The 19513-nt window shown below is 36.3% G+C and overlaps 1 protein-coding gene across 17 annotated transcripts in view; it reads left to right on the top strand.

Annotated features, from left to right (window-relative positions):
- Positions 1-19513, top strand: part of TCF12 (transcription factor 12) — a 173614-nt gene that overhangs the window by 104965 nt on the left and 49136 nt on the right. For all 17 annotated transcript variants that reach the window (XM_054836451.1, XM_054836446.1, XM_054836455.1 and 14 more), the window contains 2 exons: positions 12578-12713; positions 15793-15845. In XM_054836451.1, coding sequence (XP_054692426.1) covers positions 12578-12713; positions 15793-15845 — 189 coding nt within the window. The remainder of the gene's footprint in view (positions 1-12577; positions 12714-15792; positions 15846-19513) is intronic.

Below are 19513 nucleotides of genomic sequence, written 5' to 3'. Positions count from 1 at the left end.
ATGTGGTTTAGTGTTAGTAAGGTTAATGGTGCATGTGTGTGTGCACTACATTAGCACCTGTGCTTGTCTAGTGCTTTGCAATCAAGTTCTGAATCCTCTTCCATTTTTTGGCTTTATCTGTACTTCATATTCTTTCTCCTTTTGACAGGTCTTCACTATATGCTGCACCTTTCCAACTCTTACTGCCTTTTTTTGTCTCTCCGATGTTTCTTAGAGTATATAGATTCTTAAGTGGTTGGGCAAGATGACAAATCAAGGCTTATGCAGAGCTGGTTTAGATAAATGTCAAAAACTTTTACCTGGACAAAGAACTGACAGCTTTTAGAAGAAATGTAAAAAAACCTGTATTTTGCTAACAGAATGAAATGCGGTGCTACATGGCTTGACACAACATCTCTGTTTATGTCTTTGAATTGGAGGGGGGAGGGTGGTTTGTGATTTTTGTGTGGGATTCCACCATTCCTGTGGGCTGTGTAATTGCAGACTTGGGGAGGGCATCTTTTCTCAAATCTTAAATCGGATATAGATTAAGTTTTCAGAAAGTTTCTTGTAATAAAAAGGGTTTTCTTTACATTTGTGTCATTTAATACTGAAAACTGTAGCTTGTGTAAAATAAATGAGATTAGACTTCTGATATTGAATGCATGACTCCCATGTCCAATATCATCAAAAAGGTACCCAGCTGTCACTGCACATTACTTTGACAGGTCTGAGCTCTAAGAAAGCCAGGAATCTGCACTATTTTCAAAGTGAAATTGAGATAAATGTGCAATACATGTGTAGCTGTTAGACTAATTCTTCTAATTGTTTCTGTGGGTCTTCACAGAAGCTAACTTTATCCCCATGAGCCTGTCAGTGCCTTGGCTAATTGGTGCAGAGAGGGGGGGATGCTCCGTTAGCCCAACAGTGCCTGTTCTCATCTGCCTGGCAAAGGCTGTCTCTCCCCACTGGCATCACTAGGCTGAAGATAGTAAACTATTTGTGACTATCCCCTTAATGTTCTGTTTTAATTCTAAACAATCATGCACAAAATAGACATTATGGATTTTTTGACATGTGGACATAACATGTTTACCCTCCCTTCATAATAATTTCTAGTCTGCATACTATCCCATGTGTGAGAAAGGAGATAGAATCAAGTGCTAAGTGTAGTGAAGGTTAGGCAAGGACTAAAGAGGCATTCATCAGTTTTTGCTTAAAGTATAACCTTTCTATAAAGAGACATATCTTAATTTCTTTATTTTTCTAACTCCGTAATCTACATGTTCTGTATGATGGTGGGACACTTTGAATGTTACAAAACTCATTTAGAAAAAAGTTTAATTGGTAAATCTGTGGAATACATGAATGCTGGAAGGAGCCATTATATTTATGAAATACATTTCAATTAGTCTATGTAAAATTATATAATACTGCATAAAATATATACTCTATATGGTGCATGATAGATATGCATATGCTATGTAGAGAGCATATGAATTTATATGATACTGTATAGACTATATGTATTTTATTTAGTAGTGGCAGATGGATTTTTCTCATTTCTGCTGCTGCTATTATATAAGTTTTGTGCATATTGGTAATAAATAAGGCTGCTTCAGGATCTTTATTTTTTGGATGATATAAAAAAAAAATCCACTAGAAAGCTGGTCCATCACTGTTTCCAGTAATATTGCTACACCATTTTCCCTTCAATAGCCATCAGCTCTGCTATTGCTGTGAAGCTAATGTGAGGTGACTCATTTAGCAGCATATTATTGCATCATGGCAACATGATGTAAGGCACATCAGGCATTATTAAATTAGCCTGAATTTTGCAGTATGACAGTAGCATTTTATGCACATTAGCACCATACTTAGTGCTCCTTATGGGAATATACTTCAAGTAAACATATTAAGACATAATTTCAGACAACTTTTCAAGATTTACCAATTTCTTTATTGGGGGGGAAAAAAAGGCTTCACTGGAATATTAAGACAGATATAGTGTCCTTTGTGCATCTTCAGAGCATGTTTTGTGTTTCTTAAATTACTTGTCTTAAAGAAAGGAAGAACTGTATTTATTAGCTATTACATCCTTCACAGAATAAAAAGTTTGTTTTATTTTTGTGCAAAAAAAAAAATTGAAGTCCCTTCTTAACAAACACACTATAAGAGCTTTGAAACAAACCCAAAAAATGCCTTTAGCACCAATCTTTTGAGCAATTTAACAGATGATCACTTTTGCAAAAGAAATGTCTGCAAGTGTATGTTACTTTGCCTTTGCATAGTCAGTAGTTTGCCTCTTGAATTTAAGAAGACTTTAAAGCAGTTTGAGCAGAATGCAAATCTGAATAACAATCCTGCAGTGCTGGGGAAAGTAGTATCTCGGAGCACGCTCTCTCTAACTGTAGTCTCACAGGTTGAAGAAGTGTAATAAGAGTAGAACTCCAGAAATTTGAGTTGTCTAGGGAGAGCATAAAAGCTCGCTCACATTGTGTATAGGTAAAAATGGCAACTTTTTTGTATTACGGGTGAGGTTGTGAGGAACATGCAAGCAAGAGTGAAAACAAGTATCCATACATAGTAGGATGTAGATACTAGCTGCTGCATAGAGAAAAATTAACAGAATTGAATAGCACCAACTTAAAAGTATTTTTAATATGTTCATAAACTACATAATTGTGAGATATATATGTAGTCTAATGGAGAAGATTAACTGTTTTTTTTTTAGTATCGGGTAATGCTAAACATACAGTTTACATATACAGACAAAAATAATATGTAAGAGTACGCATACAGACAAAAATGTGAATGTTAGGAGGTAAAAGTGTATAAACATGTATGTGGGAAGCAGAAATGAGATTTACTGACAACTGCGGTTGTTCTTTAAATGTGTATGAAAGCTTCCAAACAAGTTTTTCTGGATCTGCAGGTGTAGCCCCCGAATAGCAGCATGGCAGTGTGTCTCTGCAGTTGCTCCTAGGATGCTTTGCTAAGTTTGTAACAATTCATTCCTTTAATACAAGGGCCATTGTACTAGACCACTACTAATATGCTTTACTGTGGCATTATATGTCAAAGAAGTGAGCACTAGATGACTTACTGGAAGATGAAAGTAGTAATGGACAACTGCATAGAACAGATATATTAGGTGTTTCTTTGTAGAGCCAGTGAGTACTTCGAAGTTTCTTCTTGGGTAACCTGATGTATATCTAAAGTTTGCATATGCAAGCAACACACATTCAGAATTCTGCAGTTTTCACTTCTTCCTGCAGGAATTCTGTTCATATCCTGAAACTTTTTTTATTGCTTGTCTCTAAGACTTCTATCCCTGTTTGGCTTCCTTGAGAGAAATAATTAGACAGTTATTCTGTGTTGAGGATGTGCCATCTGCTCCTATGATATTGTAGTGTTTTTGAAAGGATTTAAAAAAAAAAAACCAACAGAACTAATGAAAGGGTTTAAATTAATAGAAAAGTGTAAATAGCTTGTCTCAGGAATGATTTGAAATAGACGTATTTAGACAACACCTAGACATAGAGGAAGTAATATTGTGGCAAAAGGGATGGTAGAGTGTAAATAATTCTCTCAGGAGAATGTTAGGCTAAAGCTTGTAGTTAACGCATCTCAGATCCCTTTGGGCTTTTTTTTTTTTTTTTTTAAACTTCCAGATTTTGAAATTGGATCCTGTAAAAAATACATATGTGCTGAATACACACTTCAATGTAATTGTGTACAATAAGGGAAAACCATGCATACTTTAAACATGCTAATTATAAAAAAAGAATAGGTGCTATAGAGGGGCTGCCGTTTTGTAGTTTTAAACAAATTTTAGTATTTGCTTTGGTGCTAATAAAATGTCAGATTGCATCAGCTATGGACCCACAAGGGTTTTTCTCCTTCCCCCCCCCTAGCTAACATATCTGTTAAATGGCAACAAGAAAGCTCTTCCTGCTCACTGCCGGCAGTATGTTTGAAGATGTTTTACATGGATCTTTCCAACGAGGCAGAAAAATACATGATATTCTGGACCGTTCTTATCTGTGGGGCCTTAGAAAGGACTGCAAGCAGTGGCACCAGTTGTTTTTCTTTCTTCCTCACATAGTTTTAGAAACAGTGTAGAGAACATAATGTCAATTTAAATCCAAGTAATACTGAGTTATGGAAGTATAAAAAATTTTAGGGCTTGTACATGTGTGGGGGTTTTAACACCAATATAACTTTAAAGCCGACAAACTGATTTTATTTTGTGAGTTTTCTCTTTTTAATCTCCTCTTCTCTGACACCTTTGATATCAGGTGTCTCCCTAAAGCAGATTTTTACAGCTGAGCTATCAATCTCTAAGAAACATGGCTTCTGAAGGAAAGGCTGACACAATGTTAACTGAGGCAGCAACTCTGGATTCTGCCAGCTGACACCATCTTAGAAGGCTGGGATGAGGAGAGGGATATATAGTTTAAGGGCAGATGGGATGTCCAAACTTGAGTTTATTTTGCTTCATTTTACTTCTCAAGTAAAATGAAGCAATATGAACTTTCTCTTGATTATGATTTATTAGAAGTGAATTACTTAGTGTGCTATTGGGAAAATAGTTCCTGTCTCTCAACAGATGAGGAGCCTGCAGACCCTTTTTAGAAAGTAAAAATGTACTGGGCACAGGCTAGATTTCTTTTTCCAGAGCTGGAGGTGACCACCTGAAGTTAATCAGGGAAGACATTCCCCAGTGAAGCGGGTAGCAGGTGTTAGGAATTATACTTGGGGGAGGGATGCTATTTATAAAAAGGGAACAGTTCTGCAAGGAATCATTTTGAATGTCTTAAGCAGACAAATTGTTACTTGTCTTTGCCCTTCTCTTTCTCACACTATTTAGGGTTGGCAAATTTTCGTGCCTCCTTTAAATTTTTGATTGCGTCTGATTTTATTTAAGGTAATGAATATCCTGTAATTTTTTATATATATATATATAGTATCTTACACGTTGCTGCATAAGGAAGTAAAAAGCATGTTACACCATGGAATGCAGATACAATTTCTTTGGCCAGTTACTATTTGTCCCCAGCTAATCTTGCTGCCGCAGAGCTAGGTGCTTCTCAATTACGTATTTATGGTATTATTGGAGGATGGGGAAAAGATTAGCTCAAGTCTTTTCTCCCAGTCATCCCTGTCTGTTTAAATGGGCTGAATTGCCCTTTGGATTTTCTTGAAGTGTTTATTCCTTTTGTCTATAACTGCTCTAGGATGTTGAGCCCCCATTTATCTTCCTTTCTTACTTCATAGGGAGATAAAGTCCCTTCCCAAACTTTGCATCTGCACAGATTACTGCTCTCAAGATGATTACAGGCCCTGAGAATTGGGAAGGGGCAGATAAGAGTGGTGTAAGCAACCTGTTTCTTAGCATTTGCTGCCTGGGATGGGCTGGGAGACACTGTAGCTTGAGCAGATAGTCGGTGGATGGAAAGAAGCACAAGAGAGATTTGCCGTTTTGATTCCTCTTCCGTGGAACTAAACCACCCAACTTGCATTGGTTTCTGTTGTGTTGTGGAGTGCTTTTCAAGATGATAGTGCTCCTGATGGCACAGATTTCTAAAGAGCAGGGAGAGAAAGATAACATTTATTAAGGGGAGGGGATTGTAGCCTAAGATATTTACTGGGCTTGACTATCCATTTACTAGCACCCTAGTATTGGACTTAACTTTCACTTGATCATATGTGAAACCGTATGTGTCCTCCATGTTAAGTCCTAATGATTATCTGGTTGCTATATTAATGATAGTTATTGAATCCTCATTATGTTATGCATTTTCTAACTTGGTGCTTAGAATGAGTGAGATTTTTCTTTTGGTTGTGTGGGAGAGGAGATGCACAGCTTCCATACCGCATATATGAAACATTCTACTAATGGTCTGAAATCTTTTGAAATCATTTTGCTGAAGATGCAGTGGGAGAAACAGATGCCAGGATAGTTTGAGTTTTATAATATCCTTTATAGTCTGACTTCTGTAAATAAGACTCAGCATAAAATCTTCTATTATAATGTTGACTTCTCATGCTCATATCTTGCAATCAGAGAGAAAAGCAGGAAGGCTGGTTCCAAAAAATTAAAAGTAGATGAATAACCCCTCAGCTGCTTCTCTTCAGACATTTTGCACTTCTCCACAAACCTTCTGCTTTTGTATAATCACAGTAAGGAAGCTGTTCAAATTACTGTTTTTATAATGTAGCAAAAAGATTCAAAGGCAAAGGGAGGGGAGCCTGACCTGTAATCACAATGCTTAGTAATGCCTTCCTAGAATTCAGTCAGCAACGCAAAAATACCTTGCCCGGGGGGATGAGCAAAGACAAGCTGAGCCAGCATAACCTCGGGGATTGGACACCAACATCAGCAGGATGCCGCTTTTAGAAGCGCAAGACAGAATTTGTAGTCTTGCCAATATGTGGTATCAGTGCAGGGAAGCCACTCTTGCAAAAGAGAAGGAAAGGACTCATTCAAAATATTTGTATTAATCAGGTGCTTTAAAGCCATTTAGATGCAGAAGGAATACATAAACGTTTCCTTCCCTTCCCGTTTAATCTCTACTCCTCCTGCTGCTTAAGAAAACATATATGGAATTCTGAATAAACTTCTTCCTTCCCCCTCCGTCCCTGTGCTCAGTCTCAGTGTATTTACACATAAACAGAATTATCCATAGTAGCAGATACTGCTTAGGTATACATATTGAAGCAGCAGCTCATGGTGATCTGGAAAAGCTTTGGTGTAAAGGGAGAATATATTGACACCTTGATATTTTCACTGTTAACATTAATTGGGAAGACAGTAAAACTAAATGTCTGTTATTTTGTTTATGATGTTGCATCACTTCAGTACTTAGTACCCTAGGTAGCTGTTTTTTACTCCAGTGAGCTAGATTAGCCTGATTACACTGGCAGGATGCAGTTGATGGATGACTGTCATTATCTTCTCAAACCTGCATGATACTTTAGGTATAGGAGATGATAATTAAATTTTCAAGAGACTACATTGAGATTATAAGATCTGAGTATTTTTTTTAAAATGAGGAATATGTTTGCAATTATCAGCATGTTGTTAGAGGATTGTCTCCTGAGACGTTTTATTAGCAACCCCTGATTTCCTTTAAATTGATCAAGGGAAAAAATGTTCAAGATATCATATAACACTTTAGATGTTGTTTTGGTTTTTTAATTCTGATATTTTCCTCCTCCTGAAACAGACCAAAAATGTATCTGATCAAATCTATTGGTAATGGCTTGAAGATGTACAGGTTAGCACAATATATTTAATGAAACCTTGTTTGAGACAAAACACTAGAGAGGATCATAATTAATGCCTCATTTTCTGCCAGTTGCTATTGATTACTCATTCAGGGTCCCTTTGTTCTCAAAATGGTAACACTGTATTTCACATTACTATTTGATGATATTCTCAGGATGAGATTCTTTAACAACATGCTGATAATTGCAAACATATCTCTAGAATTTAAATTTAAAATGAATTTACATCATATGTTAGTGTTTTTCCAAATTCAGCTCCTATTTGGAGTGCATATTCATTACAGTTTCCAAAGATTGGAGACTTGAGTAAAGTGAGATTCAACACTATATCTTGGTTATATTTTTGGCTTAAACTGTATGACGTGGAATTCAGGTGAATGGTCTTTTTGCAGCCCAAACCTCTGTACTGTACTAGTATCTCAAAGAGCAATTATTTGTTAATGTTTTAATTTTGTGCTAGATTTACCTTTGGAATCACAGTAACAACATATACAAGCTAGCTGGCTGATCTTGCAAGTTTAGCAGAGTTTGACTTCTCTGTTTTGTTATGTTCTTTTAAACTTGCTCATGCAAATTGTCAGGTTTATCTATAAGGCAAGACATGTGAAATATTAAGACACATTATATACATACTTTGTCATCTAAATGGCTCACTGAATAAAAGGACATGTGTGTGAAAATCTTGCTTTACCTAGAGCAACATTTGAGTTTACAGTAAGGCAAGGAGTGCACTTACTATCTGCTCTACGTAATTCTGAGAAATAGAGAAATGCCAAGTGAGTTTGTCTGTGACTGTGTAGCGGATAATGTATAATTACTTTACTTTTACAAAATAATGTATGTAAGCTCCCAATTTTTAACTAAACACTTCAGTACTTTAAAAAAAAAGTTTAGGCACTTTTCCTGCCTTAAGTATGGACAGCCTGACTACTGGGACTCAAAGCATAAAGTTTTTGAAAAGGAAGCTAGTACAAAAAAACCTAGGAAAAATAAAATCTAGTTGACTAGTTTATTTGGGGGGGGGGGAGGGCGTGACACACGAGGGTTTTAAGATCTAAGTTTGCAGTTGGTAAGTTGCAGCTCTCATTTCACTGCCAAAGCAGCCTGCCTTATTATGCTAGCACAATGGCGCTGTCATAATCAGTTGCATATAATGGGCTAATGCTTTTATTCTCAGCCATATTATTCTTTTGATAGAAAATAATGAATAATGTAAAGGCACACAGTTGTATTTGGATGAAACTATTGTATAGTTTGGCTATGGCTACGCCAGGAAAATCTGAGTTCTTAAAGTGTTTGCTAATAGGTTTGCATTTAAAAAAATGACCGTGAATGAGATTTAGACCAAGAAGCACAAGGCTAAGTGCCTATAACAAATACATTTTTGAAAAGGTAAACCCCTCTATGTGGTAGTGTAGTGTATGGAGTGTGTTTGTTAAAAATGTTTGTCTATTTTGCAAGATAGCTTGGCTTTCCTATCTACAGACAGCCTAAATGCTGGAGAGCCGCAAGGAGTATTACATAAGGACATCTGTAGGCCTTTACTTGTCCACATTTCTTTTTTTTTTTTTTATATCAGAGTAATATCAAAGAAGTGTTTACCAACATATTAGAATTCTGCTGGCTGGTGTCCTAGAAGTTCATTGAAGGCAGAGCAGTATTTTTGGCATCAGATTTTATCTTTGGGATTCTAAAGATTCAGAGTTGGGCTGGGGAAAAAAAAAACCCTTCCAAAGTAGTCAAACTCTTTCTTACTTTTATACTCAAATTCTTTGGAAGAATCAACTCAAAAGCCATTTTAAAATGTTGACTAAGGAGCTTTTTTTATCTCAGGCATACCATTTTGATACAAGCATATGGTTGATTAGCTTGTTAGTTTGAATGGAAGCTAACTTTGCATGCACATAAGTGCAGCTGCAATACAAAGTTACTTGTTTTCTGCGACAAAGGTGCATATAGACACACTCCCCCATATGTAGATATGATCCTTTTTCCTCCACCTTGCCCTTGCAGTGTTTGAATAGGTCACTCCCCCTGCATTTCATTTTTCTGAGAATACTTAGGAAAAGGACCCCTTTAAAGCATTTGTCTAGATAGTGGCCCTTGTAAAAGCCTTTATTTTTTGGGTCAGGCCATGCCATTTCCCCTGAGGCTGTCAAAACTGTTTCTTGGTTTTGCTGAAAGGGATAAACTTGAAAAGTAAACCAGTCATGTTTACCTCTTTTTCTCTGTTCTCTTTGGAATCAGGCTTGCTGTGTTCTTAGTTGGTTGTAATAAAAGCCTTTTTTTTTTGTTGTTGTGGTTTTTTTGTGGGTTTTTCTTGTTTGTTTGTTTGGTTTGGTTTTTTTTAGGTTGGTTATTAAACATACATTCCTTAGGGAAAATATTGCTTTAAATAAATTCCTGTTTATCTTGAAGCTGGAAATATGCCTTAAAATCCAAAGAGGCAAATTTGAAGGGTGATGCAGACAGGACTCTGCAGTGTTCAGGAGAATAACCAGTCATTGATTATTCTTTAGTAATTGGATCCATGCTTGGCAGATGAGGTTCGGAGTGAGCGTGAACGTTCTGTGTGGATACTGCTGCAAACTACGTATGTAAGTGATCCGCCTCTGTGTGGGACCTCAGGCACTTAGTCAGGAGAAGCTTGGTGCTGATAATACGAAGCTTTTTTGCTATCCTCAGTGGTATTTTTGTATTCCTTTCTTTATCAGATGCCCTTAGGAAAGGATCAGTCCTAATCAATATTGCTTCTCAATTGGTTCAGACAGACAGAAAAATCAATAAGCTGAACTAATGACATCTATTTTTATTTTCTTTTGGAAGACTGAGGAACAATTATAAAATTTTAAACAGATGCTTCATTTGATTGTGAGAATGGTAGAAGAGGATTGTGGTTTTGGAGGAGCATGTCGTGTCCCCCCCCCCCTTTTTTTTTTTAAATAATTTCTTGCTCAAGCACAATAGAGATCAGAAAACTTCTTTAGTGTGTTGCATAGCTTGAAATTCACTGGGTATGTATTATATTACTTATACACTTACTTTATGTTGTTTGGTAGCCATGCTGCTTTGAAATTCAAGGTCCAATGAAAATGTCAAGAACTGGAATGCTTAAGACAAAAGCAAGAGTGGCAAATGTCACGAGGGAGAGGTTGGAGGTTAAGTCTGGAAAAGATATAGACACGTGCCTTTTGGAATGGCTTGGCAGAAGTGAATTTAAGAGTTTTTACTGGTGGGTTTTCTGGTTGGTGGTTTGGTTTGGGGTTTTTTTTCCCCATGTCCCCTCCCTCCCCCTTAACGAAGAGAGGAGCTAAGAACCCTTCCACCCCTTTTTTTGGAGGCGTCTGTATGGACCCCATTGCATTTCCAGAATTGCTGCCAATGATCGGGAGGAGCGGGGAGGGTTGTCTTTAACGTGAATGGGCCACAGTTCCTAACTGTGTTTGACAGCTGCTCTGACAAGCAGGGGCTGGCCTAGACGAGCTCCAGAGGTCCCTGCCAACCCCAGCAGCTGGATTCCTGTGAGTGGGACCTTGCTTCAGCTACCTGAAATGACAACTATCACAATACTTCCTCTCCTTCCCCACTGGCTATGTAAAGAAGTTTTCCTTCAGTCCCAGGTATTCTTGGGCTGAAAGTCAAGTTTTAGGCAAAGTGCAGAACTGGTTTTATTTCTTGTTTTGGACAGCATTAGTTTGGAGCAACTGCTTTTCACAAAAGGTTGGCCAGGTTTCCTGCACAGTGTTTACCACTAAAATTCTAATAAATGTTTAGAATAGCATCTTTGCTAAATTCAGAGTTAGTGTACTATGTAAGCCAGATATTCTGATAATCATATTGCTTTCTGCAAAACAATAAACTCATAACTGTTCATCAGAGGCAAAATTAGCAAATTTTGCAAGTCTACAAGCAGATTCCTCTCCACTATATACTTTCTATATACTTTGTTTAAAGATCACCTCACTCCTTAGGAGGGTATTTCATTTCAATATGAGTTTCATATTAACAATTCTGATTTAAAGACTGTTTTATAGTTGAAATGAAGAAATTGAGTTGACTCTTTCACATCCCACTTGATGGGAGGAGGAAAGTTGGCTTGGGAGCAATGGGGCTGAAGGAGAAACTAACTAGGTGGCACCTCAAGTTTGTTGTTATAAAAGTTAAGTCAGTCAGCAGTTTCTGTCTTAGCATCATTGGAGTATTGAAATGTTAGTGCAGTTTGACTGTAGGCAAAACATAACTGTTGCCCTGCCATCCGACAGCGTGCTTTACGCCCTTTATAACAGGAGGACTGCACTACGTAATGACCAAGTATGAAGAAATCAAATCACTTGTTTCTGAAGGTTACTGGTTCCACAGTGACCTTAAAACACTGTCTGATTTTGCAAATATTAAAAGCAAAGTGTCTTTAGCTATGCGTAACAGAATGGATTCTGCTGTATGAGGAAAGCTGTATGCAACAGCCAGGAGTGAAGCGGTGGTGAATGCATTTCTACTGCCCCGTGGCATTATGTTTTCTGTATAAACAGTCATGTGGGTTTCACTCTAAGTCTGGGGATTTTCAGACTAAAACAAGGCAAAGCATAGTATCAACCGTGGAAAAACTATGTTCTCCTAAGTCACCAACATTCATTTCAGTTTCACAGAAGAAATCCAAATAATGTGAGGCCAAACAATATATAATGCACCTGTTAAGTGTTTAGAATATTTTTGTATTTACTGCATGAAAAGGGAACAAAAAGGATAGGGTTCAACTGTGTTGTTGGTTTGAAGTTTAAAATGTCATAGTTTATGTACTGTGCATTAATCTTATCTGTTATCTCTTTTGTCTGAATTGATTTTTTTGGACAATTATTCCATGTTTTTATGAATGTAATATAAGTCTGGATTTCTAAGTATGTGCTAAAACCTAATGTCACACTATAAACTCTTAGCACTTTTATCAATTATGTTTATATTGTGTAATAGAAGAGGTGTAACATTGCAAACTAAAAGTATTATGTTTTTTGTTTAGAATTTAAGTATGAATTGATTCTTTCAGATCTTTTAAACTGAAATGGTTATGGTTTTTGTTGGAGGCTCACAGCCAAACCTGCTATGCCTTTCTGAATTATGCTATAGTATATTCTCTGAATACTAATTTTAAAAAGTCAACGTTTTTTTGAATTCTAAGACCTTCACTGAAAGCCCAGTAAATTCCTATAAATGCCAAGAGCAGTATGTGTGCTTAATAGTTTGTTAGCCTGGTTAATTAACAGCTGAGTTGTTACAAGCTTAGTTTTACTTTTCTCTGTATATTTTGCAGTCTAGTCTGCTTCGGTCAGATATGGGGCTTGGAAGTCCAGGTCAGTTGTCATCCTCGGGAAAACCTGGAACACCCTACTACCCGTTTTCTGGTACAAATCAACGCCGAAGACCACTTCATGACTCATCAGCTCTTGGTGAGTAAGATAGATCGGTTTTAAACTTTTGTTCGTGATGCATTTCTGCAGACTTTATTATTTGCTTTGACAGTTCATTTTATATACTGGAGATTGCTCTGTACTGAGCAATTCAAATTACAGCAAACTGCTACGTAACAGATAAACAGGAATTATTAACGATTTCTTTGAGATGCTAGTTTGGATTCAACACTGGTCAGTATTGCTTATAAAACAAACAAGAAACTCCAGTAAAACCCTTAATTGCAAAAGCAATAATGACAGATGGATAGGAGCTGATGACCAGCTGAGTGCCCTTAACCCATGCCATCATTAACTCCTGGAAATGCCTGACCTTGAGGTCATTACCATTATTTAGTAGGGGAAAGACACAAAGGGGAAACAATTATCCTTTTATATGCTAAAAGTAACTTTATTCAGGGTGATGTATAGTTCATTGTAATTGGTTCAACATGCCTTTTACATTCTTAGCAATTGGAGACTAGTAGTTTATCCTAAAATCAAACCACCTTGCAAAATATGCAGGCAAGAACTTGCTTAAAATTTGTTATAATCCTATGACAGTATTAATATTTTATTCTGGAGATACTTAGAGATAAATGGAATTTTTCTACTTGGTCATAGTCAGTGGCAATATTTCATAGGTCTAAAGACTTTCTATTGAATTAGGGAATCAAGAATGAGCCAGCTGTTCTATCATTTCTGCTAGAAGACTATAATGACTAATTGGGTGTGCAAGTTTTAAAAAATTCTTTTTGGTATAAAAACAGAGACTGTAACCTGATATTCTAGTTTAAAAGCTACCATAAGTCAATGTTAGCATGTTATGTCATTAGGATTACTCTAGCTATATGTTTGGGTTTTTAATGCCCCTCATTCTGTATAGCACTTCCATTCCATAATAAAATCTTGTTTGTTGGAACCATATAACTTAAACCAAACCATATAACGTACCCAAAATAAGATTTCATGAAATGTAAATTGTTTTTTGAAGTAACTTTAGTATTAATTAGAACAGCAAACTCCTTGGGCATTAAAATAGCCTCAAAGGTGCTTGAAATTGTTTTTTAAATCTCTAATTATAAAAATATGACTGTGGAACTTTACCTATATATGCGTATGTGTATATTTATGTATGTATTTTAAAATACCATTTTTGTATAATTTTTTAACCTGTTGTCAAGACAACCACCATTTAATCTGGGGTTGTCTGTCTTTACAAATATTTTTGTAAGTATTCATGTTCCTCAGAATGAGAGAATCAAATGCAGCAGTTCTTCAGATCTGTTTCAGAAGAGGAGCAATCTGAGGAAAGTTCAGTTAAATTGTTTGCCACTTGGAAGGGTGTTTGAACTTCAGTAAAAATGAATTGGGTTTTTAAAATAATAATAATTATTATCATCATCATTATTATTAAGCTTTAGCCCCCATTGAATTGGTTTTAGTGAGAAACTACTGTAATAGTAGCCTGCCATGATTTTGAGTAACGGGGGACTGTTGGAACATGATTTTGGGTGCTGGACAGCGAGTGGTACTAACATGGGCAGAAAGGTTATGGAATGAAGGATTGAGGGTCATTGAGGGAGAGCCCTGAACAAGATTGTCTGATTTATATTATACACTTGAATATGTGATTAAGTTAATTTGTTGTGCAAACTATATAGAGTTTGGTAAGTTCGAGATATTATTAGATTAAACAAAATTAAACTAAGTGTAGTGTTTTCAGAGTAGTACTCCTATTCCTCATTCTGTTATGGGTGAATCTGGGGGACTGTAACTTGGGACGTGGCAGGTGGTATTTGCAAATTTATGGAAATGTTTTTTCCAGAAATGCCAGGGAAAGGAAGTGCGCTTTTATCTCGAGTCTTGTTTCCAATGGCTTGAGAAAGTACGTCTGAAATATTTATGTTTTTTTAAATGGATTAGTTAAATGTTACAAAACCGCTGCCAGAGAATTTAAAGCAAAGTCAAATTATGGACGTTTTATGCCCAAGAAGGAGTTGCCTGACCAGGATTTTAACAAACTCTTTGCATTTGCAGCTAAAGTTCATTGAAACCAACCAGTGTTCCCTTCCAGGTGACACTTTGAGTGTAGCGTAAATATCTCCTTCAGAAGTCCTTTTATTTCTTTCTCAAACACCCCCTATGGGGAAGGATCAGACTAAAGATATCCAGCAGATATTCTCACCTTATCTCACCTTTGTCTTGTCATATCATATAATAAAATTGTGATTAAATGTTCTGAATGAAAACAGAAAAATAGGAATTTTGTATTTTAATTGAAGATTCAATTGGTTAACTGTAGAAATGGTAATCTTGCCAGACACTCATCTTCAGACATCAGTTTACTTTTAACTTGCATGCATGCTGTTCAGATTAATTTTATTAGCAGCTGACAAAACTGGTTTAGATTCTTGATTTAGGTAGTGAAATTGCTGGGTTCTTTTGTGACGTTACAATAATTATTTGGAGAAGGAAGCAGGTATCATACAACTCAACTTTGCCTGTAATAGTAAAGTTGGAAGTATTGCCTTTATTACTTAAGTAATTTGTTCATTAGATTTGCTGTTTATTTACAACCTTGGTATAGGCTAAAAGCTATAGAAATTTACATCATATTAGTATTTTTAGAGTATAAATCATACTCTAGCATGTCAGAAATTCCTTTTTGATAGCTTTATTTTTACTCTGAAGTGCAGAAAGGGAAAGCACTTCTCTCGCTAATCAGTCCCATTTTCCTCCTTATATATCTCAAAATCTTACTTTGTTTCTTAGCAAGTGTGTAAGGGCATCAGGGTATCCTTCAGTGTCAGTGTTCTTAGGAATTACTGCTTTCCTTATGGAAAGAATTGAAAGTGATTATTTCATAAAGCTTTATCTTAGAGAAGAACATCAATATGTTCCATATTTAAGCACATTCTTATATTGATGTGAAAGACAAATTTCATTGGCACAAAATAAAAAATGCATGAAATTGGAAAATCAGAAATCTATCGTGGAAAGAAAAAACTGTATAGCGTAGCTATTTCTTCTTTTTCATCTGTAATGTAGAGACTTGATGATGTTTTTCTGTGTACAGATCCTCTACAGACAAAGAAAGTAAGAAAGGTGCCCCCTGGTTTGCCTTCTTCTGTAAGTACTACATTTTTTACTTTATAGTAAACGAATCAGGCTTACCTTGTGCTCTCTTTACCTGACATACATACAGATTACCTAACTTTAGCATTAGGAAGGCTCTCCGCTGGACATGGACAGCTAGGCTAGGTAATTGGGAGTGGTTCTGGAGGACTAAGTACACATTTGATGTGGAATTTTTAGATTTCATAGCAGTGATTTGTAGCTTGCTCATATGCTCCTACCCACTTGTCCCTGTCATTTGAATTCCTCTCTTGGGAAGAGAGCTGGGCCAGGAGCTGTCAAAGAAGATCTCCTGTACAGGTCTTTTGATGTTTAATTAGTCATTATGTTGCTGAACAGGAGGACAGACAGAGATTAATAGCTGAGAATCTTAGAAATTTACATTTGTAATAATCCCAGTGGAGCTGAAGACATTAAGATTCGGAGGACATGTACAGCTCAGCTTGCCTCAGTAGGACTGAGGTTATTAATATGCATAAATCACCGAGTCAGATGTTCATTGTGAAGCCCTGGTGGATTTTAAAGCCTTCATTAAGCCTTTCCTAACTTCAGCCTAGCATCAGGAAAGCTTTCAAGCAACTAGTTTGTTGATCCCTCTTTGCTTGAAAATTTATCCTTTGAGAATAAAGGGCTTTGATGAAAAAGGTTGGAAGGGTTTTGGTGGAAAAATCATTAACGGCTGTGATAATCTAATGCTATAGGGGTGTTTTGTGGTATTAAATATGCTTTATTCTTAAAAGGAAGAAAATTGTTTATAAATGAATCTGCATTTAAAAATCCATGTGAAGTGAAAAATCCCCAGTGAAGTGAAGGACAGAATTATTTTTTCCCCTGCTCAGAACAAACAGGAGGGGAGGGGGAAGCTCCGCTGCCTTGCGGGGTACATCTCTTTGTTGTGTAAATGGATGTTGGGCTTTTATTTGGCAGTACTTAACACATGGGCGCAGGTGCACTTGGATGAGTCATAACTCAAAGCCGGATAGGCTGAATAGAACATACTGCACAGGCAACAGTAATATAGTGGGAGCGAAATGGGTCTGATCTTTTTATTTTGTATTGAGTCTGAAGTATGGATGGTGTCTTCTAGCCTTTGCATCTCCCCGGGTTTCTCCTCCCTCTCTTTCCCTTCTTCCTCCCCCTGTTCACGGTGATACATACAGAAACCGGGATCTGAAATCCTATTTTAGCCGTACTTCCAGATGGAGCTGCGATAGTATAGATAGCCTGGGGCAGCTGTGCTCTGAACCTGCAGCCTACCTGGAAGCCAGGATTGCAGCTGCAGGCACTCTTAAAAGCTTTTGCTTGCATAAGCACTTGGGCCCCACTAGAGGCTGAATAGCTGCTTGATAAACAAAATGAACACAATGCCTCAAATCATTATTCCCGAGGCCAGGAATATTCTTCTTCTTCCTTCCCCCCTCCTTTTTTTTCTCCCTTCAGCAGCAGCTAAAAATAGTTTAGCAATTTACATTTTAACAGTTGTGTGTTATGTAGGGTGGCTTTAGCAGATGATTTCTGCTAGATTAACAAAAATATATTTAAAATGTCAGAGAAGCTAAAACACATAGCAGTGCAATTTTCATGTAATTTATTACTGTAATTCTAGGTGAGTAATAAAGCTTACATTACACATTTAATATTTAGTAACGTCAGCCAGGTAAAGAGATCATTTTAGGGAATGAAAAATTTCTCTCATTTCTCTTACCAGGCTTTAATTTTAAGAAGCAGTATTTTTCAAATAGTTTTCATTTAATTCTTCTCTAAGAAGACTGGAGACAAAAAATGCTGATAAATTTTTTTTGGTATTAGCATTGTACCAATATGTGCAATAAAGTGCAGTTACTGTGAATAATCAATGATTGCGATGCTGCAATTTTTAAGTACTGTTTCTCTGTGTTTCAGCGCTTTCAGCGCTGAATAGAGCCTTGAAATAAAATGACATATTACCTGAAAAACAGTGATATGAGATGATATGTGTTTGGAAGATGACACAAAACTAAATTTCACTGAGCATCTTAGGAAAATTGAGTACATAATTATGTAAATGTTGTCTTTATTTTAAATATAGCTTGGTAAGAAGTCAGAATGTATTGTGGGAAAGATAAAATTGATTTAGCTAATAGTGCAGAGAAGTTTAATTATAATATGGAAAGTCACAAGAAAGATGCTACTTCTTGTTGTTATACAAATCTGTATTTTTCAATTTTTCTAAAAGATTGGTTTCTGCAATATTTTTGTGTTAGTATAGGGCTACCATGTCCACAGATACTCAACAGTAATTTAATTTCATCCATAACTGTAATTTAATAACAATCTTTTAAGAAATAATGATTAAAAAAAAAAACCCCAGCCACACAACAAAAAAACCCCCAAACTTCCTCTAGTTTATTTCTTTTTCTCTTGGATTTGTATGGTATTTTCTGAAATTACTTGCTTTTGAGGTTTCTCTTTCTTCATGTGTTCTTATCAGACCCTAAAGTAAAAATAGTTATGGAGAAAAGTGGTAATAAATTGTCTAGTTACTTTCGAGATTGCAACTGAATCTGAACTTGTCCTTTTACTGTAAAAATGAAATGCACCAGGCAAATGCATTTTTAAGTTTTCCTGTCGTAAGTTGCTAAGTGGTGAGTCATTGCCCAAAACATTTTGAATGTTAACATGCAGGCATTTATGTTAAACTACAACTACTAAATTTAAAGCCTTTTGGGGAGGACAGAAACTAAAAAATCAATGGTTTATTTTTTCTCACTGTTAGCTCAAGCCAGGCTTGAATGAACAGAAAGATTATGATGTGCCATTTATATTATAGCGGGGGGGGAAATACTGATCAGTGAGTTACGTTATCCTCAGAGATTCAGAACTGTTGTATTTCTGAGAATTTTTCTGATTGTAGGAGTTACCTTAACTAAGCCAAGAAACTAATAACATCATGTGACTTGAAACCAGTTGTAACTAATCGATGGGGCTGTTAGGAGGAGCAGAGTGTCAAGGTTTTCAAAGAGCTTTTCAGTCCGCAGAGGGGAAAAGAAAGAAAAGTAAGGCTCCCTTGGAAATAAGCAGGGAGATTGCCATCTGATTATGGACAGGCTATGAGCAGAAACATACTATTTACATGTGAAGTCAGAAAATATTTCAAACTAATATTTATGATTGTACCATAATCAGTAGCTATCATGAGGTCATAATTAGAAGAAAAATAATGTAATATGTATTATAACTCTTTTGCTATTTAATTAGTCTCTTATCAGAGAAGTAATCTGAAATACATCATCTCTGTTGATTTTTGTTACAGAAAATTGGCTGTGGCACACAGGCACGAATATCTGATTGTTTTCTGTGTGGTGCCATTTCTAGTAACTATTTTGAGTATTTTAAACTTTCCACAGTACCTGAGACTATCAGTTAATATCAAACTTTAGATTACCACTTATTTAATAAGAGGTTGTCAAATGAATATTTTCTAATACCAGAGATCTCTTTCTAAATTCAAACTCTTTATGTTTTGCAATATATATAAGACAATTTATAGCTTGATTATAGGGGTTCCTCAAATATCATCCTCTATACTATGCGTATAGGCCACGGGTGCTAATTTATTGCAAGAATTTTTTATGAAGCAAAGCTAGAAAAGACTTGGTTTGCATGGATAGAACTACCTCCCA

The sequence above is a fragment of the Grus americana genome, chromosome 10 (genome assembly GCF_028858705.1).
Source record: "Grus americana isolate bGruAme1 chromosome 10, bGruAme1.mat, whole genome shotgun sequence".
NCBI lineage: Eukaryota > Metazoa > Chordata > Aves > Gruiformes > Gruidae > Grus > Grus americana.
Note: the sequence above shows the minus strand (reverse complement) of the source record. Positions and strands in the feature narration are given on the sequence as shown.